The 20,899-nt window shown below is 34.8% G+C and overlaps 1 protein-coding gene across 3 annotated transcripts in view; it reads right to left on the reverse strand.

Moving 5' to 3' along the window:
• LOC129364001 (uncharacterized) overlaps positions 1-13,934 on the reverse strand; it is a 112,614-nt gene extending 98,680 nt beyond the window's left edge. For all 3 annotated transcript variants that reach the window (XM_055036354.1, XM_055036350.1, XM_055036349.1), the window contains exon 1: positions 13,850-13,934. In XM_055036354.1, coding sequence (XP_054892329.1) covers positions 13,850-13,928 — 79 coding nt within the window. In that variant the 5' untranslated portion in view covers positions 13,929-13,934. The remainder of the gene's footprint in view (positions 1-13,849) is intronic.
• Positions 13,935-20,899: the final 6,965 nt, after the last annotated feature.

A 20,899-nucleotide genomic window follows, 5' to 3' on the forward strand; every position in this document is an offset into this window, starting at 1 on the left:
TAAAAGCACATGCAAACTCAATGTGACCCCACCAGTCTGTGCTACGAGTAAAAAAGCATCTCTTAGGATGTGGGGAGGATTAATATATTAAAATGCACACTAAAATGTGTTTGCAACTGTCATATATAATCACAATTTTTATAGAATCATCTGAATTCATATTCGTGTTTAGTGATGTGCAGAAGCAAGATGAGACAGTCTAGTAAAATCAGAAGTAAACAAGTGCTGCTTTTTTAAGGGTCAAACAGATTTCTTTTGACAAAAACAAGGAACATTGTAAATATATTATAAAAGAAAAAGATGTGGGCAAGAGATAAGAGAGCATATGCCAGTGCATAAAAGTAAAAGACACAAGGAAATCAAAGCTGCAGGAAGGCCTGTATGCCTTAAAATAAAAGTCTAAATCTCATGTAGTTTTCTTCGTTAAAAGAAAATCTAAGAGCTTTGTAAAGGCATTGCCTTGAAAATCATGAATAAACATTGGATTGACTTTCTGTGCATACATCATACATCACAAGTGGAGACTATCTAATGGATGATATTTCACACCCCCAGACACATGAAACACCACTGAAATTCCCAACCAACCCATTCAGCCACACAGTTGTAAAACGGACTTCTGACAAACAGAAAAGGAAGGCCTGAATGGAAGAAAAATAGGAAGTACTTAGAAAAAAGACATTTTATCAAAGTGGGTACCACTTTGATAAAACATCATTCTGGAAGCACAACAATAATGTTATAGGAAGTGGGTCCAGGGCACAATCTAGGTTTGGTTACTAATTCCTGGTGACAGAAATGGATGCAAAAATAAACTACTAGAGACATTCCAAAAGTCTGAGGTACGAAGACCTGGACAGCACCAGGCCACTGGATCAAATGGCTGACTTTTCTCTACCAGTATTTAGTGCTGCGTAAGAGCCATCTGATAAGGGTTCATCCTGAATATGGCAGAGGCACAAAAAATCATTAGAGAAGCCAAACATTAGCTGCAGGTTAAAAGAAATGCTGATTTAGACAAAACTTTGCACATGTTAATCCTGGATTGCCTCAAGGTGTACAAGGTCCACAACATTCTGTGAGTTTTTATTGCTAACTCCATAAAAAACCCTTACACCAACTTTGAGCAAATTACACAAGTCTCAGTGAAATGCTGCATATACCAAAGAGATGCTTTGTCTAAACTGTCATGCTACATAGGCCTGCACTCCATCTACGTACTAATCAACAAGACTAGCTATGAATACTGATTCAGAAATAAGATTACCACCCGTTCCCCCTCTACATGGATGAGATCAAGATTTATGCTAAAAGTGGGCAAGAAATTGAATCACAAGTTCTGAGAAGTCCACTCAATCGCAAGAACAGGGTCCAGGAAATCAACAGTTATGCCTTGCTGATAATCAAATACCTTGGGGAGAAAATTAAGTTAGCCTAAGAAAGAAATTCAGATCACAGATTTTAAAAATTCCCCATGCATGGTAGACTCCACTCTAAAAGTCAGAGAAAAATGGCAATTCACATTGTTGCAACTTTTGTACATTCATGATGAATGTTGACATTACAAAAACAAAGCTGAGTGTCTACATATGGCTTGGTCAAGTTAACCAGCAAGTCTCCCAGCATTTGCCCCAAAATGGTTCTACTGTAGATGTTTCAAAGGGTTTAATTTTCTTCAATGGATCCTAAAAAGTAATGTGACTCTAAAATGAGAGATTGTAATAAAAAAAATATGTTGTGGCTATTTCATTACAACAAAAGGCTGATAAGAAATGTCTTTAAAAAGTCCAGTTGGAAATAGCATTTATGGTAATGTGTGGTGTTATGGAAAAGAGACTATCATTTCCAATGTATTTGATTTTGTACCTGAAAGTGTGGGTGTATAAACTTTGAGGAGCCTTAGGCAACCATGTTGCAGGACATTTCCACAAAAGATCATTTAAACATCATAGGCAAAAACTAATTAGACAAAATCCATGCATCCATGACTGTTTATGTATGTCGGAGTATATACATTGTAGGGCAGAGGGATGTACACCGTGAGAGCAGTGTTGTGCAGCCAACTGCAGTAATTTCTTTGATCATTTTTAATGGCCATTCTTTCATGTGAGGCTCCCTCTCATACACATCCCCCTGCAGGTGTCATCTCATTCCTTCAGCTGCAAGATTAGTATGCGGCAGGCAATAAAAAGCCAGACCATTACACAGTGCAGCACACATGCACAATCTCAACACAGTGGGATCATTACCTTTTCAAAGGATGATATCAGCTCACTGTCTTCAGAGAGACACAAAGAAAGCAATGCACGCTTACCAGAGAAGAAACCAAAGGCAGACAAAAATAAATAAATTAAAAAAAAAACTAGCAAACAACAGCTGCATTTGGGTTGAAAGGGTTGAAAAACGTTTCATCAATCAGCATCCAAAATGATGAGAGACAGGCATGCAAAGATTTAAAATCTAGTTTTATGTGAAGACTTAATCAAGACAGCAACACTTAAATTAAGTGAAAAAGTTGGTGTTTTTTTCACAACATATGGGTCATTATGGTTCCTATTTTATATTTTCATCTTAATAAACATCCATCTATTATCTAACATGCTTTTTCTTGTGTTATGCTGATGCCAATTTCCAGCGGTCAATGAGTGAGAGGTGGATTATGCCTTAGGTCACCAGTCCAGCACATAGACAAACAGGACAAATGACCATTCATAATCACAACTAAGGAGAATTTAGAGAGACCAATTAACCTAACAGTTATGTTTTTGGTCTGTGGGAGGAAGCTGGAGTACCCAGAAAGAACCCAGAGAACATGCAAACCCCAGGCAGAAAGATCCCTGGCAGGGATTTGAACCCAGGACCCTGTTGCTGCAAATCAACAGTGATACCAGATGTAAATGTTAATGTATAACAATATTCACAAACATATATAAAAATGCCAAGCAGAAACAAACAAAAAAAGAATCCAAACTCCAGCTTTATGTTAGCATTGATAATAGTCAAGAAAAAAAAGGAAAGAGAAAACATCAAAGGCAAAAAAAATAAAATAAAATACTTGGCAGGGCGTTTAGCTGGTCATTTGGCTTACTTAAAAACCAGTGTAACTGTAAGATGATAGCAGGTAAAATGTCTGTCTTGTCAACAAAAAGACGACCAATGAGATTTGTGAATTTGCTTAACTTACAATGTTTAATACTTAAGACATGATGAAAAGAGCACCTCTGCATTCACAGTGGTACAATATAATTTATATTTGATCAAATTTGGAAGCTCTTCTAACTTGCTCACTCTTCAGCCTGCACCTTTGATTTGAGTGTTTTATGTGTGTAGTAGGCAATATACTATCAACATTATGTAAGCAGTTTAAGGTTGATTGGAGATTCCAAACAACTTTTAAACGTATGCTGATCAAGAATTTCTATACTTCCCTATATTCCCATCAATAACAAACATTATTTAAAAAATCTATAAAGCAAATAGATCAGCAGATCATACATCATACAAGCTGTGCAATCACTATCTAAGATGTAGAACATCTTAGATAGTGATTATCTAAGATCACTATCTAATTTAGTCTCACATAAGGTCATCATAAGAAGCATGATAACTTAATTTAAAATTTTTGGGTATCAAAATATTGAATGTTGTATACAAGATATTAAATGAGGTTTTTTACAAAATTATATATATATATATATATATTATATATATATATATATATATATATATATATATATATATATATATATATATATATATCTTGCAGTTTGTGATAGTTTACATCAGTATTTGAGATTGCAAAAAGATACACGTATTCAATGTTTTTCCATCTCTTTTTTCTTCTATACTTCAACTCCAAGGACATACTTCAAATAATTTGACTGCTTTACATGCAACAAAAGCTACTTAGCCCTGATTCAAGTTCATAAGCTCATTAATCACCAGAATCTGATAATATCAATTATTCCAGTTAACATGGGAAGTCTAGATCAAACCCCCACTTTTCACTAAATCCTTCCATTTAATCATCACACATATGGATTCAGGCTAATTGGAGTAAAGCAGAGCTTTGTGAGGGGCTGTTGAAAAGTTCCATTAAGCATATATATATATATATATATATATATATATATATATATATATATATATATATATATTTATATTTTTTAAATAAAATACATAATTCACTGATCATTCATAACATATATCAAGCTTTGAGATAAGTGATTTGTTTTCCTGAATCTAGATGTCAGCTATTACATTTTTATGTAATAGCTCTTTAATTAGATATTTATTAACTGTAACATGAATTTTTTTTAATTACAAGAAAATTTTAAAACTAAGTAATGCAAATTGATTAGGCAAAACTATCTGATCTCTTTTTGTGCATCTATTTTTCAAAAGAAAATTGTGCTTATAATTTTTCTTATGCCTAAATAATCTGGTTTGTCTTTCGAAGTGAAGTATGTTTTGAGAAGAAAGAAATTTATGTTAAATTTATGATGTTGATTTTACTGTAAAATACATTTAGAAATTTACACACTTGTTCCATATCACCCAGCCCTCCATTGTACAATATAATGTTTAATGAAAGATGAAGTTGTAAATAAGTTTCTAAACATAACTTTAAAAAAATCTTGTGTTTAGACAACAAATGTTAAAATACTTCATGATTGCATATTGTATTTATCTCTGTTTAAATCATTATTCACTGTCAGTCTTTGGCTTCTTAACTGACTCACTTCTTGATCCTCAGATATGGCCAATGTCAAATGAAACATTTATCAATGTGATGCCTAATAAGCCAGCTTAACTCTAATACCCTGGATATGTTCACATGATTGTCATATCAGCCTCCACACATTTAGAGGTGACATGACTGCCAAGGACAATCATGCAAAAAAAAAGAAGAATGTCAATGTCATAACTGACCATATTTTTAGGAAGACTCATAGCAGCAGGAAAGGACCTTTAAGAGAATCCAACAAAAAAAACTGATGCATAGACTGTATATCACTTTAAAATTGCTATTTTTTTCTGCCTGCAGGCAATATATCAAAGCATGATGTCTAATCATGGGATGAAATCCAGGGTTTCACCCATAAAACTACCTTAGTAAAAACTAGCAACCAAATACTGATCATCTTTGGTGTTCAGAATAGCTAACAACTGGAATATCAACAGCTGCTAGGATAATAATCATGTCAATCAATGATTCACACAAATCCAGCTTTTAGAAGGTTCCTAAGGTGGCTGGTCACCGCATGCTCAGTTAAACTCAACAGCAGTGCTGAAGTGTAAACAAAGACAAATATGAGCCCAAAATTGACTTACTGATCAATTCTATTGATCACTGGATCCCCTTTACATTTATGTCTTCCCCTTTAGATGTTTCACACTCAAGCTTCGAGCTCTCAATCACAAGAAAGTACTACCCACCCACAATCAAACACAACCTGCACACTAGAGGGAGACAGAGGAAGAGGCCCAACTAATTCCACACAGAATAAAAAGTAAGTACTCCCTCTGACAAGTGCAAAGATTTATGTGTCAGCATATCAAATATGTATGAGTATAGTACAAAACCATTCAAAAATCACCACATTACACCATGTTCCTTGCCTAAAAAAAACTAAAACAATAAGTTTGCATCTTCTCCCGATGTGTGTTCTCAGGATACTCTAAAATATTCCAGCAGTCTAAAAACAGACATGTTAGGTAAATTATCACATCTAATTTTTTTTACCAAAAGAAACTTATTTCCTTTTTGCTTCTCTATGTGTCTCTCCTATGTGTTACTCTGTGGTGGTAACCACCTGGCATGCATGAACTGCTGCAATACCAGGCTGCAGTATCTTTCTCTCAACCGTTTTCAGCAGGTGCAGAAAATGGCACCCGAGTCGCTCATCAAACACTCACTGCGCTGAATATCAAGTAAGAAGAACCTCAATAAATGCAGACATTTGTACATTCAGACAACATATTTTTAAAACTGGGGCTTCTTGAGAAAGTAAAAAAAAATGCCAATCTTTCCCACTGCAGTTGTAAAGTTTTTAAGACAGACTGCATAGTTATTTACAGATTGTAATAATCAACTCCAATGACTTTTCTTGTTTGTGTAAAAATACAAAAGATCATCAGCTATGCTCTTAAGATGTACGAATGAAACCCAGACTGCATCAAACGCAAATAAATGTCATGCTCTAATGGAATTATAAATATGAAAAAAATATTTTTCTGGGGAAAAACTTATTTTGATCAACAAACATCAAGCAAGACAAAAAAAATGCCATGTTTCTGGTACAAAAAAATGTACTTCTCATAGAATCTTTCTGAGAGAATTACATCCAGCTAAAAATTACATTTGGTAAACCTATTAGGAAAAAAATATTTTAAAAGTAAGTTTACTCCAACAAATTGGGCTCCTGAGCTTAGAATATTCCTTCATTGAATCCTTGTCTTTCTTTTAGCAAGTATGCAACAGATCAACATAAAATAAAATGCAACAAATTTAAGTTTGACCCTTATTAAACCACAAATTTACTTGTAAAAAGTTTGACTTGTTAAAAAAAACTACAACACATGTCACATGAAATAGTCTAATATCTATCAATAGCCAGTCAACTACATCCAGGACTGAGGATTTCTGTACCTACACATAGTTCCATCAATTCTACCCTGATGATGGATTTTTATTCTTGCTCCTTTCTCAAAGCATCCATTTCAGATGAGATGAAAAAGTAATATTCCTGCAATAAACCTTGATTTACACCCTCCCCTTCCCTGTTCTCCCTCTTCCTTTTTTTATTTGATCATTTAGCAAGGATCATATAACTGTATATCAGACACAAATGAAATCAGGTCTCATGCACATTAAGGCCATGTCTTTCTGCAGCTAACATCCCCTCCAACCCAACTAGCCAGCTCCACAGCAAGCCAGGGGCAGAGTCCCCATTCATTTTCAGGCCCATTTCCTTCTATGATTAGGCGATCAATCAATCCTAGCATTCAGTCTCATCAAGCAGACGGGATTATCTGCCCATCTTTCCCACTGCCTGTTTCAGCTTTCCCCCTCCCACACACACAGCAGCACATTAACATCAGATCAAGTATCACCCAACACAAGCAGTGTGCCATATTCTCTGACCACAAACAGACAGCTTCTCATCTTCGTCAAATCCATTCCATCTTCTGCAACTTGCTGTGCTCACAGATTCACCCTCTCTCACACACACACAACACAAACACATATATAATCTAAGTGCTAATTATTTTTTCTTGCATTGATACAAGGATCTCCCACATCCTGCCAGAAGATCAAAGATGCTTGATGAAAGCAGAGGTTGAAACCGAGTTTAGGATCTTGTTTCTGATGAGAGGTGCTATTCATGAACTAACTGTAAGGAACTGATATTGTCTAATTAGATGATAACATAGGGTCAAAAAATTCTGTGTGCCTTTGGTGTTTCAGAGACAAAGTTTTTGAAACATTTATTTGATACTGGGGGTTTAAATCACAGTCTGATATTATTCATCGCTTCCAAATAATGAATGGATTCTGCATTTTTTAAAATAAGAAAACTAAAGTAAAATATTTGCATGGCTATAGTCTTCTCTCCTTTCCTTTGTCAATTTGCTATGTTTCCTGGGTTTGGGTCATTAAAATATTGATAAGAAATTAGCAGTAAGAACATAGAATGCACTATCAACATAGATGTAAGTATTAAAAAACAAGAGCTAACTTTTCAGAAAAGTTGGTTTCTCAACACAGTGCATTTTGTGATGCATTTAATTTGACTGTGTTAACTCCTTGCTCGTGAGAAAGTTGTATTATTTGGCATACCACTTTTATTTAGCACAGATTATAAGAAAAATACTCCAATAAAGGATTGTAATCACATTTTCTAAAAGTCTGGAAATAAAGTGTTGATGTGACTTAAAACAAAAGTACATTTCAGGTTTTAAAAAAGCATTTTTAGAATAATAATAATGGAATTGTAGGGACATAATGTCAGGCACAACAAGACTATTATATTGCTCATAAGTAATACTTTTTTCTATTCTTATGAAAGACGATTAAATAAATGATCAAGCTGTGTAACAAAAGAGAAAAAAATAATAAATTATAAATATGAAGACACTAAGGCCAGTAGTATTTAATGTCTCTTCCAATAGGCGCCTTGTAAAATGGACATTTTTCTTACAGATGAAAATATTTCATGAACTTTGCTCCATGGTAAAAAGCTTTTTGATGTAACGGTGCTAATTCATAAAACAACACTGATGAACCTTTCAAGCTTTCAGGACACACTACCTTTTATTAACCATGTGGTAAGTTAATAACATATTACCTTGGAAAGATTCTGAACTCACGGCTTTGTGCCTGTAAAACAAACTATTCAAGGAGTAATCATGCTAGAAGAAAAAAAACAAAATTTTTCCAAAACCTTTTCACCTTATGTACTTTATGCTGACTAGACTTAATATGTTAACTAATTGAAATAGTACATTTCCTGACATCGTCCTTGCCATAGAAAAATAGAAGAAAAAAAAATTACAAAAAAAAAAAAAAAAATGTTTCAGTCATGTCTACCAGTGCAAAACTATCCTGTTAATGTTTTTGGCAACACACAATATGTCTGGCTCTATAAGTCATTTTGCCAGCTAATCACCTCATCAAGCTCCTCCTTCATGGCCAGTTGGTGTTGGTCTTCTTCTCCTCGTCTCTTCCAGTCATCAGGCTTTCCTTTCTTCTTCAAGTCCTGCTCCTCAGTCGCTCTTCAACCCACCTCCACCGCTTGTCCACCTTCAACTCTTGACTTCTTCAGTATCCCTTCAGTTCTTCGGCATCCACCAGTGTCCAGGCCCCAGGAGGAAGACGTCTGTAATCTTTATCCACAGCGGCTCATTTTCTACAACAGCGATTAACAGCACCACTTCTTCTGCTGTGGTCCGAGCATCAAAGATTGCTATTTGCCAAATAAACTTTCTAGCAACTACTTTCTATTTGTGTGTGTCTTTTCAAGTTGGAAGCCTGTTCTTATCATTTTTTGTTTTTTTAACAGTAAGCTTTCACATTGAAATAAGTAATATCGGCACTGATCAGGTAAAACTTGTAAGTACCACCGACAGTAGCAAAGTTTTACTTTGTATTGTATTTAAATTTCACTCATGAAATGGTGGAGAATTGAGGGTACCTTTGAGACATACATTTTCTCTTTGAGGATAGAATGTCCAGTTGATATAAGAGCATTAATGTAGTTCTATTAATATAAATAAATGTTTCCTTAAATATCCTCTCAAGATCAAAGCGCAGAAATCACAATGGTAAATCATTAAAATTTCCTATTTATGACAAGTGCAGTAAATTGTCTTTCCAATGTTTCTCTGCAGAGCTCTCCACTGCCTGGGGAAGCTGAATTTGCAATGATAAATGGGTTTAATAAGACACTTGAGTCCTCCTTTGCAGAGTTCAAAACATGCTGTTGTTTGTAATTATGTGCTGAGTTCTACAAAGAGCAGCGTCCTCCAAGTTGGCATGGAGTCATAAAACAGACACAGTTACTGCTAAATCCAAAATGTTTCTCATTGAAACAAAACTTTAAAATGATCTGAAAAATAAATTCAAATAGAAAATTAAACATAAGAAACAGAGTGGTCTGTTTTTTTTTTCTCCTCTTATATGAGTGGTGAAAATATAAGCCAGGGTAGGGTGGAATGTGAAGGGAGTATAAAAAATCTGCTTTGCTGCAATATATCTTCTTGTAGAGTAGCCTTGACCTACTGAATTATCTTGATACCGCCCCTGTCTATTTAACTCCTGTGGATACACCAACATACCCCTAGTTCGCCTTATCTCAGACAGGGCCGTGTAATAAATTTGGGACTGGCTGACACTTGGAGAGAAAGAAAGCTGCAGATGAACATAATTGATGTTACAGTCAAAGCTTCAGATACTAAGCTTGAAAGTTTTTAACTATTGTGATAAAGCCTTTAACTGAAGAAAGTGTTGCTTGAAAAGTAATTGCTACAGATAAATTGTGATGACAAAAACATAGTTGTTATTCAATTCAATTCCTATTTACTGTCATGTGCAAGTAATAATAGTACATTATAAGACAGATCCCATTAATATTGTAGAGAACAATTAAAAGTAGAAGTAATGCAGTATTTCTGTCATAATTAAATATTTCAAGATTTTAAAACTGTTTTCACTTAACATATTGAACTTTAGTGCTTGTAATGCATGTGCCTGTTATATGTTAGGGTTTAAATATGAAGGACACTCAGCGTGCAAAGACTTACGACAAAATAAAATAACAGGATGAAAGTCTCCCAGCTGAACAAACGGAACATTAAGGCTCACCTCAATATTCCAGAACATATCTTGATCATCCCCAGGACTTGTAGGAAAACATTCTGTGGACTGACAAAACCAAAGTTTAACTCTTTCAGTTGTTGTAAAAGTAACACTGCATTTAAGAAAAAGAACATCACCCCATAAGTAAAACATGGTGGTGGTAGTTTGATAATCTGGGCAGTTTTAATGCTTCAGGATCTGGAAGTTGTGCTGTGATAAATGGAACCATAAATGGTGCTGTCTACCAAAAATATAAATTCTGAAGGAGAATGTCCAGCTATCTGTTTGCGATCTCAAGCTGAAACCAATTTGAGTTCTGCGGCAGAACAATGATCCAAACGACACCAGAAAGTCCGCCACTGAATAGCTGAAGCAAAACGAAAAGATGACTTCGGAGTGGCCTAGTCAAAGTCCTGGTCTGAATCTTATTGAGATGCTGTGGCATGACATGTGGCTAAATTAGAACAATTCTGCAAATATGAATGGGCCAAAATTTCTCCACAGTGCTGTTGCTGTTCATTGCGATTGTTGCTGCTAAGGACCCTAAAAACTGCCTTTTGCGTTTACTTGTGTAATCTTTGAATTATATTTAAAATGGTTTCATGTTCTGAAACACTGAAGTGTGACAAACATGCACAAAAATAGAAATCACAAAGCAGGCAAACACTTTTTCACACCACTATATTACAATCCTTAATTCACAGAGCCGACATTTATTCGTTTGATCAAACGAATAAAATGCATCAACATTCTAAAACACTTGATTTAGAAGAATTTTTCATCTATATTAACATTGTTCCAAGCCTTGCGGCCCAGAAGTATAACACTATCGAATACAAATGTGTTTTTGATATGTCAAGTTGTAACAAAGCCTTTATGTCCCACCTAACTGAGAATGACACAGCTCCACCTGTTGGCTACTTAATTAACAATAGAGATTAAATTCAGTAGTGATGTATGAGTTTCCCAAAACTAAATTGAAAAGATCCAGCTAATACTCTGGTGCAGTTAAAACTAGCAAAACATAATGATAGTTAAGGGAAAAGATTTACAAGACTGACAAGAGATAGTCAAGGATAAGTACACACAAAAATAATATTTTATGTGTTGTATTCAAAGCAATCCTGTGCATTATGATCACAAACAGAGAAACTGAAATATACTGAATGAAATTCTACTTTTTAACCCCACAGACAAATTAATGTTGGAGTGTGTATTATTATAAATAACAATACACCTGTTTTCAATAAAGGTTAAAGGTTAAAAAAAGAGGAACAAACTGTATTTTTTATTCAGAAGGTTATTGCAGTAAGGAAAATGTAGGCATTAGCTGCTCTGACTACTGTCTCCAGAGAAACATAAGTGAAAGAGCAATACATTTTGCACATGGTCACAATGTAATGTAGTGAAAATTTAATTGACTCAGAAACACATTTATGTGTAGAATGTGTTAATGAAAAGGACTTATCTGTGTTGACATACATGTATTTACATTTAGTGTAATTCTTATCTTGTCAGTAAGACAAGCTATCATGAAATATGGAATGCCAAGCAAATCTGTTCACTCAGCCTAAAAAAGAGAAACATCAACATTAAAATATTTGGTGATTCTAATTCAAACTTAAGAGTGTGCATTATATTTCCCTCATATCGGCCCTGTGATGGGACTGTGTAGGTAGGACATAACTCACCTCCTCTTTCTTCCTACCTGTTTCATTTACATGCCTTTACTTAAAATACTGAACCAAGATGAAATTCTGAAATTGTCCATCAGATTATATAAAGTCATTGCTGTGTGTGAGTGGTGGCTCATTATTTAGATAGGTCAGCTTACATCTGTCATCTGCAGGTATCTTTCTATATAAGATTAGAGGAAGTGCTGAGAATGCAGGGACCTGCCACTCTGCATGCCCTTTCTTTTGCAGTTAAAATACTGGATAAAAAGTTTAAACTGAATCAGACATAGCTTTCTAAGGGGAAGTTCATCTATTTGTAGTTTGAAAACTGAAAAAAAAATACGTAAAAAAACCCAACTTTAAATACAAACACAAGTTGTTTTTAACACTTAAACTTAATTCTCAATTCACATATCAAAAAATGACATTTTGACGAGGCATGGTTATGTTTGAGACATTGTCATTCCGGGATGTGTGACCCTCCAAATAATGAATATGTGATGTCATTTGAGATATTTTGACTGGAATTTTGACTTGTCAAAAATTAATTGAAGACATCTTGATTATTCTTAATAGTCAGAATGTGAAAGCAGCTATCTTAAAATATTATTTAAGACAGTTAAAATGTAGTTCTGCCGAGTCAAAATACATTTTTAAATATCTAGAATTTAATTATGGATCGTCATACGAAACCAACTTTATGTTGAAAAGGCCTGCCACACCTGGCTATATTACACTGCCCCTTTCAGCACAGGTGTATACTGAAATCCGGTGTTGGATGAAACATTGATAATTCACTCACAGACACGTATGGGAAGAAGCAAATCAAAAGAAACGCTATACATAAAAAGAAAAAAATTATTGGAAGACAATTAATACAATTTAAGAAACATAATTTCGGTTGCAAATATATGTTAGGAATTGTGATTGTGTTTAACAGAGGTGGACTCTTTGCACCTACGGCGCTGACGTCACGTCCGCATGAGCAAAATGAGACCTGCTTGCTTCTGCTTTGAGTTACCATGACAGCTGGGAAAGACAAGGTCGTATTTCAGGAGCAAATAAAGCAATACAATGAACATTGTATTCCAAATATAATGGGATTTTAAGCTTTCATGGATTTCCAAGCATTCCTGAATTAAGAAGACTATGACTTGTAAATATTTGTTGCGACAAGTTAAAGCTAACGCCGCACAGCAAAGTTTGCAGCCTTCATTTAACATTCAGCTTATTCAGCCTAAAACTACCGCGGGCATACGGATAGTAAATAAAGAAGCTGTCTTTGTGTTATTTCCACGGAATCACATCTGCATTCAGCCTGAAAGAGCAAGTGTATGGGAACAAGTGAGCAGACCAGGTTCAGACAGCCAAGCAACTGTACAGACTTCTGTAAATACCACCCTATTTGAGCTCTTCACAAGAAGTATGCAAAAGTAATAAAACAAAATAACACGGAGACCTTAAGGAACACGGCCATATTTTTCTAAAAGCAACAGTCAGCTGAACTAGGACAATAACACCAGCGCTGCCCTACTTTAAAGCTTGTTGTGCTTACTCATGCTTCAGAAGCAAAAAGCCTGAGCTGTAATCTTCCTGGCACTTGGTCTCTGACACTGCCAACAACAAACACACATTTCAGCTACATACTTGAAAATAAAACACAAAATAAGGTAAAAGTATTGTTCGTTAAAATGAATGAAAATGTTTAGATACTTAATGGCACATTTCTATACTGAAAATGTCTGAGAATATTGCATACTAATAAAAGCTAAAGTTAAAGTTAGTCAGAACGTTTAAAGAAAGCAAAACTCACCTTCCATGAACGCATAACAAAGCATAAAACCTTTATCCAGCTTACTTCTTTGTTGGCGCTTCGCATCGATGTACATCATTAATTGTTACCTTGGGCAAGCTCTGTAAGCACTTAGTGTAAAATGCTATTTTCAATAGACCGGAAACGACCGAGCCGCTTATCCCAGTTAACCCATGAGGCGCTGGCTTTGTCGTATTTGTCTTCTTCTGCTGGCTGCTGTCGTTTACATTACTTAACTTTTCTATTGTTTTTATTTTCGTTGTCACAAATATCTCAGTCTCTCTTCGTAAGTTCTGTACGTCAATATGACTGTAGGCTCCTTCCATGACTGGATTGAACAGGCAATATAGTAATTAGTTTGAACGTTGCTGCCATCTAGTGGCTGGAGGCTTGTGTATCGTTCAAGCATGAATAAAGACTCTATGCCTCTGCCAGTTATTATTATTTAACTCACCGAGTTAAATAAAAATAAAAATCTGTTATATCTGTATTTGGCGGCTGTCATCTTACCTTCTATGCGTACTTGTATCCACTTCTTACTGCAGAACAACATGATGCTGCCACTGCCATGCTTGACAGTAGAAATTGAGTTAAACAAGTGATTAACACTGCTGTTTATTGGACAGAAATGACCATCTGTTTTAGTTTCCATAGATGAGAGAATTGTGTTTTCCTGTGAGACAACAAGTTTTGGAAAGTTTAAACTGCCTGCCATGTTCATCTGGTCCCTCTTCCAAAAAGGCATGATTAATGGAATACCATCTAAAAGACCATGACCACAGAGATTCCTATAATCTGTGATAAATACTCTTTATTCCTGATTACTCGAGTTAATGCATTCAGATAATAATACCCTTGACAACTCCAAACTTATTCCATTTCCAATAAATAAAGACCACAGTGCTTTTTTGAGATGTTCAGTCGTGCCAAATTTTCCCAGATTTGTGCTTGGACATAATGTGGTCATGAAAGGCTATGGATACATCCTGTGACTTAACTGCTGATTTGCACTGTCAACTTAAATACAGAAGTGTGTTCCACTCCAAGTCCTTTTCAGTGAACTGAATTAATCGGGGTGACCTCAAATTAAGCTACAAAAGCTTTTTAAGGAGGTTCTGTGGAAACCAGATGCCTTTGAGTGTTTTTTTTTCTCATGCAATTGTACAGACGCTCAATTTTAAATGTTAGAGCAGGTGTCTGCAACTCCAGTCTTCGAGTACTACTCTCTTGCAAGGTTTAGATGCATTCCATTGCAAACACACCTGAATCAAATGGTTGACGGCCGAGTGAGTGTGAATTCTTTCCACTGGCACTGTACACATATAACTAAATATAGCTGAGGAATAAACATATTACATGAACTTGAAAAATGCTTAAAAGAAAATCTAAGAACGTACAATCATTTACACAGGACAATATATGACGGATATACCTAATCTACAACTCTTTTTAAACTGCCACAAAAGCAGGTTTTTGCTGTGACAAAGTCTGCTGTTGACCTGCAGTGTCAAGCGCTTAAAGTGGCTGAAAGACAGCTCCCTTGGATTGATGCCAGAACTTGCTCGTGAAATAAGACATGCTCTGGCATTACAACCAAGACCAGACAGACTGGATGACCTGCTTTTTGACAAGATGAACTTTATATACTAAACTAAATGCCAGTTTATTGGACTGGGTCAGTAAATACATATTAAACAAATGCAAAACCTTATTTTGAGAGAACAAAATATGAAAAAAAGTTTTAAAACAAGTTACTAATTTATTTCTTGATGTTAGAAGAATATTCCAAGGTGAGAAAAATACTAATAATATTTTATTCTTAGATTTACAACTTTTGTTGATGTTAATTAAAAATGATGGAAAAAATGAAATCATCTCTTTAGTCAGAAGAATTTCAGAAAAAGAGCTTACTCCTTGGGGCTGGTGTGAATTATCTGACCGGCAGAAGTGGACAGGAAAGGCTTATAGTACTACCATGACTTGGTAACAGCTTTGTTACAAACTAAGATTATTAAAAAGATGTCCCTGGGCAACTCATTATACTGTCAACTCAGGGCATTTTCTCCGTAAGCCTTTAATTAAATTTAAATGATTACAAAAGTACAGAACAGTCAACAGCTACACGACTCCTGGCTATAAGTGCATTATGCCTGCGGGCAGATGACTCATTATAATTTTTAAAAACATTTTTTCTACATGCTCACAGCTCCTTGGCTTGCTTGTTGGTCTTCATAATTTTGACATTTACTACTGTCTGCATTTATGTGCTCCTCCAGTCTTCTGTGTCTTTGGAATAGATTAATAAGTTAGACACCCAAGAATGGTTTTTTGGTGACATTTATAGGGGCGGGAGTCTTTTTCAAAGCAAGCTTTGGCAAACAGTGCAGATTAATAAATCAGGGCTACTCCTGACATACATTAGAACCAAGTGTGCATTCAGCATGTTCATTCTGTGCAATTATAATGATTTATTAACATGTGAAACTTTATTGAAAGTGCAATTAGAATTCCAATTACCTAATGTTCTCCTAACAAAACACTTTAACAAAAGTCACATTGAGATATACTTAAGCATTAAGCTTTTTAAGGCTAAATGATCAAAATAAACAATGAATGTGATGACTTTTTTATTTCTTTGGATGATAACTAAATGTTAAGTATGGATATATTTACCGAAAACAAATAATAAAAAAGTTTTCTAAAGTATATCTAACTTAGCCTTAAATAATCAACTGAATGTGCTTGCTTTGTCCTCTATCAAGGTAAAACTTGAATTATGTTTTTAAAACCATATAGTAAGGAGAAACAGAAATATCTTCACATTATAACATGTGCAACAACACAAGCAGTGAATTCTGTCGTGATGTTTTTACATGATCAATAAGAAAATGTTTGTGTAGATAACCTACTCAAGCATTCAAACAGAACAAGTCAAACTCCAAAGAGATTTGTTTTTAACACTTAAACTTAAAACAGTTATAGCTATTAAAAGCCATATTCAGTATAGAAAGAACAGGATATAGGCTGCAAAATTCTATTTCACCACTTAGTCAATGACGATAAAGGGACTCTATAAAAAGCAACAATTATTTTGAAAAAAAATGAATACGGAATTGCTTGTATAATTTCTGAAACAGTTCTACTTCAGTGAAAATTTAATTTGGAAGTTCTGTTTTGATTGCTACCAGAGTTGGGCCATATTACAGAGGCAAATCCAACCTGCTCGAGGCTTGCACATATTCATCACAGAATATTCATATATTGCTCACAAATTAATTGTACCCTGTGGCAGGTAATAGACATCAGCACACAAGGAAGCATATAGTTTAAGTAGCTACAAAGACGATGTTTAAAATGGTCTTCATAATGCTGTTTCATTGCAGCATGCTGTTGTCAATAGGCTGTATCTCTGTTGATCTCTTTGTTTAAATTATGGCTTTGCTTTGAAGCTACATTTAAACAGATGGTACCAGTGAATATAATCGGTCTGTAAAAAGAATTTCAGTGATGATATTTCAGTTTATGAATGACATCTAAAGCTTTGAGCAGCCTATAAATATGTAAAAAGTTAATTGCGATGCATTTTTTTAGTTCACTTTACTTACATTGCTTCTTACAGGCCCAGTGAGCATCTGCCCTCTGTTGGTGCCCTCTGCTTGTAAACTGTTTATCCAACAATTATTATGAATACATGGTGACACTGTGATTTGAACTAACAGCCCCGCTTTATGTATTAAACTTTTAAGGCACAGTTATTTCCTAACTAGGATCCCCATTCAAAGGAAGTTGAATTGAACCAAAAAGGTAGAGAACACATTCTTAAACTCGAAAACAAAAATGTATGCCAACATTGCTTCAGTGAAGAAAGTTAATGCTTTGCATGTCTTCTGCAATTATTACCACTTTGTCTATCTAAAATGTTATCATACCATGACCGAGATTGAATTAATCCATTCATTCATCTTTGCAGGATCAAAAGTGGATGATACTTGTCAACTTGAAAGTATTTTAGTTGGACTTGAATAACACAAGGTAGTCTCAACAAAAATACAGCCCTTCTGAGATTTTAACTTAAAAATATAAAATTATTTATAGGTTATTGATACTTTTGCAATGTTTTGTATCAAAACCAGTAGTACATTTTAAAAGAAATGTGCTAAGACGTTCTTTTCTTAAATGTCTTAAAAATATAAACTACTAAAACAAAAAGAAGCTCTTCTAACTTAGTACTTTATTGACACTGCTGGGGTGTCAGCAGAGCTGCCAATAGAGTAGTTGATTCTTGGAGAGCCTAAGCACTGTCATTAGTTCTCAGCTGTGGTGTTCACTTCTTTGGCTGAACACAAGATGCAACAAGCAAGCCAACTGCTGTCCCCAAGAAGACGTGGCTGTTGTCAACAGAGATGAACATGACATATGTCAAAGCTGAAGAGTGCAACATGAGTAATAGTAATGTTGCACTCTTCAGGCACATGTGCTAAATGTGCCTTCTGTTGTCAGCAGTGTGAATGTACGAGCAGGTGCCATTCTAGTCTGATGTTCCCAATCGAGATTCTTAAAATAAGCGTTCAAAAGCCATGTACTGGCAGTAAATTGTGGTTGTAATAATCAGAAGTAGTGACAGCAGTTATTTTATTTTCTCTACTTTTCCTGCATAAGTTTTGTGTTTGATTTTATAATGGTCATTATTCAATTAGTTATCATTTGGTAAATTCAAAAGTCACTCCATGACAATGAGTTGAGTTTCAGGTGCAGTTCTATCTTGTTTTCTGTGGGGATCAGCTGGAAGTAATTGTAATGTAGTCTGTAATGTTCACTTGTTTCGTATATGTTTTATCAAGTACTGTCATGGATTCAGTTAATATACAATGAGATATCTTCAGTCATTAGGCAAAGACTTGTCAAGAAAGTCTGTTAACAGGACACACAATATAAAGCATGTCTGTCATTCTTTACACCTCCTCATCTGTTATTAACCCTTACTTAAACATTCAGTTAAACATGCAGTTGTTTTAAAAGGTTGATATGATGAAGATTTTGAACAAATTCTGGAAACCACTATATCAACACTCATGCCAAATTGTGTATTTGTCTTTTTTCAGATTAAAATATAGAAGGCAAGTCGACATGTGCTTCAGAATATCTGGAAAAAGCTATTTTGGGCATCCCAGGCGTGACTCAACACTTGCATTTTTTGTTTTGGTACGTCCTCTCCCTTTTTCTGCCTTCACTTTTTCTCTGGATAGACTATGCATTGTACACATATGTTTTGGCCAGTCTGCTGTGGACTATCAGGGGGACATCAAACTTTTGAGTATTTAATCCAAAGATGTCCCTGGTTCTACATTTTTGTCCAAGCCTGCATTTGTGGTTTTCTAAGCTTAGCTTATAAAGGTTCAGATGAAAAATCTGTGCGACAATGTGTCTCTTTCTTGGTTGTGAAACTATCTAGTTTCCTTTAGTTGTTTTAGAGTGCTGTTTATACATCCTTTCAAAACATGTAGCATAAATTGTGGCTGTTGACACAGCTCTGATGTTTGTCTCTGTGATAATGCAGCTGAGTAAGCAACATACAGTTTAAAGCCTGGAACAGATGACAGAATTAATTCTGGCCTTCTCAAATTTCTTCATAGGTCATTCGCACATTCTAACGTGAATGTCATATGCTAAACAGATTCAATAAATGAGGAAAGCCCCTTTCTGGTGACTCATGTAGGCTGTCATTGCTATCTGTAATCAAAACTTGGAGATTGTAGGTCAGTGTATGCATTAGAAAACGCTTGGATTATCAATCTTAGTTATATTGAAAGTAATTAGATTTTTTTTTCTGTTTGAAGCCCTGCAGAAAGACACACTGTGGTGATTGTGTAGGGGGTGACAGGTTAATTGAGGAATAAAACCCTTCAAAGTGATGGATTTTGGTGACTTGAGATATCACAATCCATTATGAAAAATTTAAATTTGTAATTAAATCGGAGGGGTAAGGTCCAGAATTCTTTCATTTTTATTCTTCCAGCATGTTAAGATTTTTGCTATTAGCATTAAATTGCAACCACTGCTATTGTCATTCCTTATCATGTTACTCACTTGCCAGTGATATTCGGAGTCTCTTCTCCATCTTACTCAACAGTGACAGAAATTTTGTTCCATACTGGAGTTTCTGGCGTTTCCCCTTAATATAAATTTCAATTTCTAGAACTGGTATTACTTTTACCCCAGTAACATAGTACTTAAAGAAAGGGAAATTATTTGAAAAAGTGTTGAAACTTTCCCCAACTGACCTCAATTTTGTGTTTTTCTTGTGCTCATAAATTGTTTGCCCTTGTAATGTTTGGCCTGTGTATTGAATGAACTAATTTCCAAAAGACTTAATTTGTAGGTGAAAAGAAGTCAACATAAATCAATGCAAAAAAGCTATTGACTGTTGGTTGATTAATATATATATCTTTTATTTGAAATATTTTCACAGTTTATAATCAAGGAATTTTTAGCTTTTGTTGCATATGTCAACACTTGCGTTATAATTTGGAAGTGATAGCTAAACCTTCCACAAATTTTATAATTGCCATATTTTGAATTCTGCGTATTGTGTCAATTATACTTTTTTGTATACATTATGTTACTATTTTTTGTGTTATTTTGTTTCATAGGGTGATGTTATTTTTATGTGGAGTCGAGAGATAGAAAGAATATACAACTACACCGAAAGAGGATTTGCATTTTTGTTTTTCATTTGATTTTTATGTAAGAAACAAATCCAGAAACAAATGCGATGATGCATCACAGAACCCTACTAACATTATTCATTTAAAATGACAAAACCTAACTGTGCTTTTACTTTTGAGCAACAGAACATGTAAATATGGAGTAAAAAGTAGTTCCGTATCCAAGTTTTACTGAAAATGCATTTTCTTTCTTTTTTTTTGGTTTATGCTGCAACACTCTACCGGTGGTTAAGTGGTTTTTCTTTGTACTAAGAAAGAAAGGAGGCTTCACGAACAATATTTGGCATCTGTTGGCAAAATGGAGGAGCAGGCTGAATAAATTTAG

This window comes from Poeciliopsis prolifica, unplaced genomic scaffold, assembly GCF_027474105.1.
Source record: "Poeciliopsis prolifica strain line A6 unplaced genomic scaffold, Auburn_PproV2 SCAFFOLD011, whole genome shotgun sequence".
Lineage (NCBI taxonomy): Eukaryota > Metazoa > Chordata > Actinopteri > Cyprinodontiformes > Poeciliidae > Poeciliopsis > Poeciliopsis prolifica.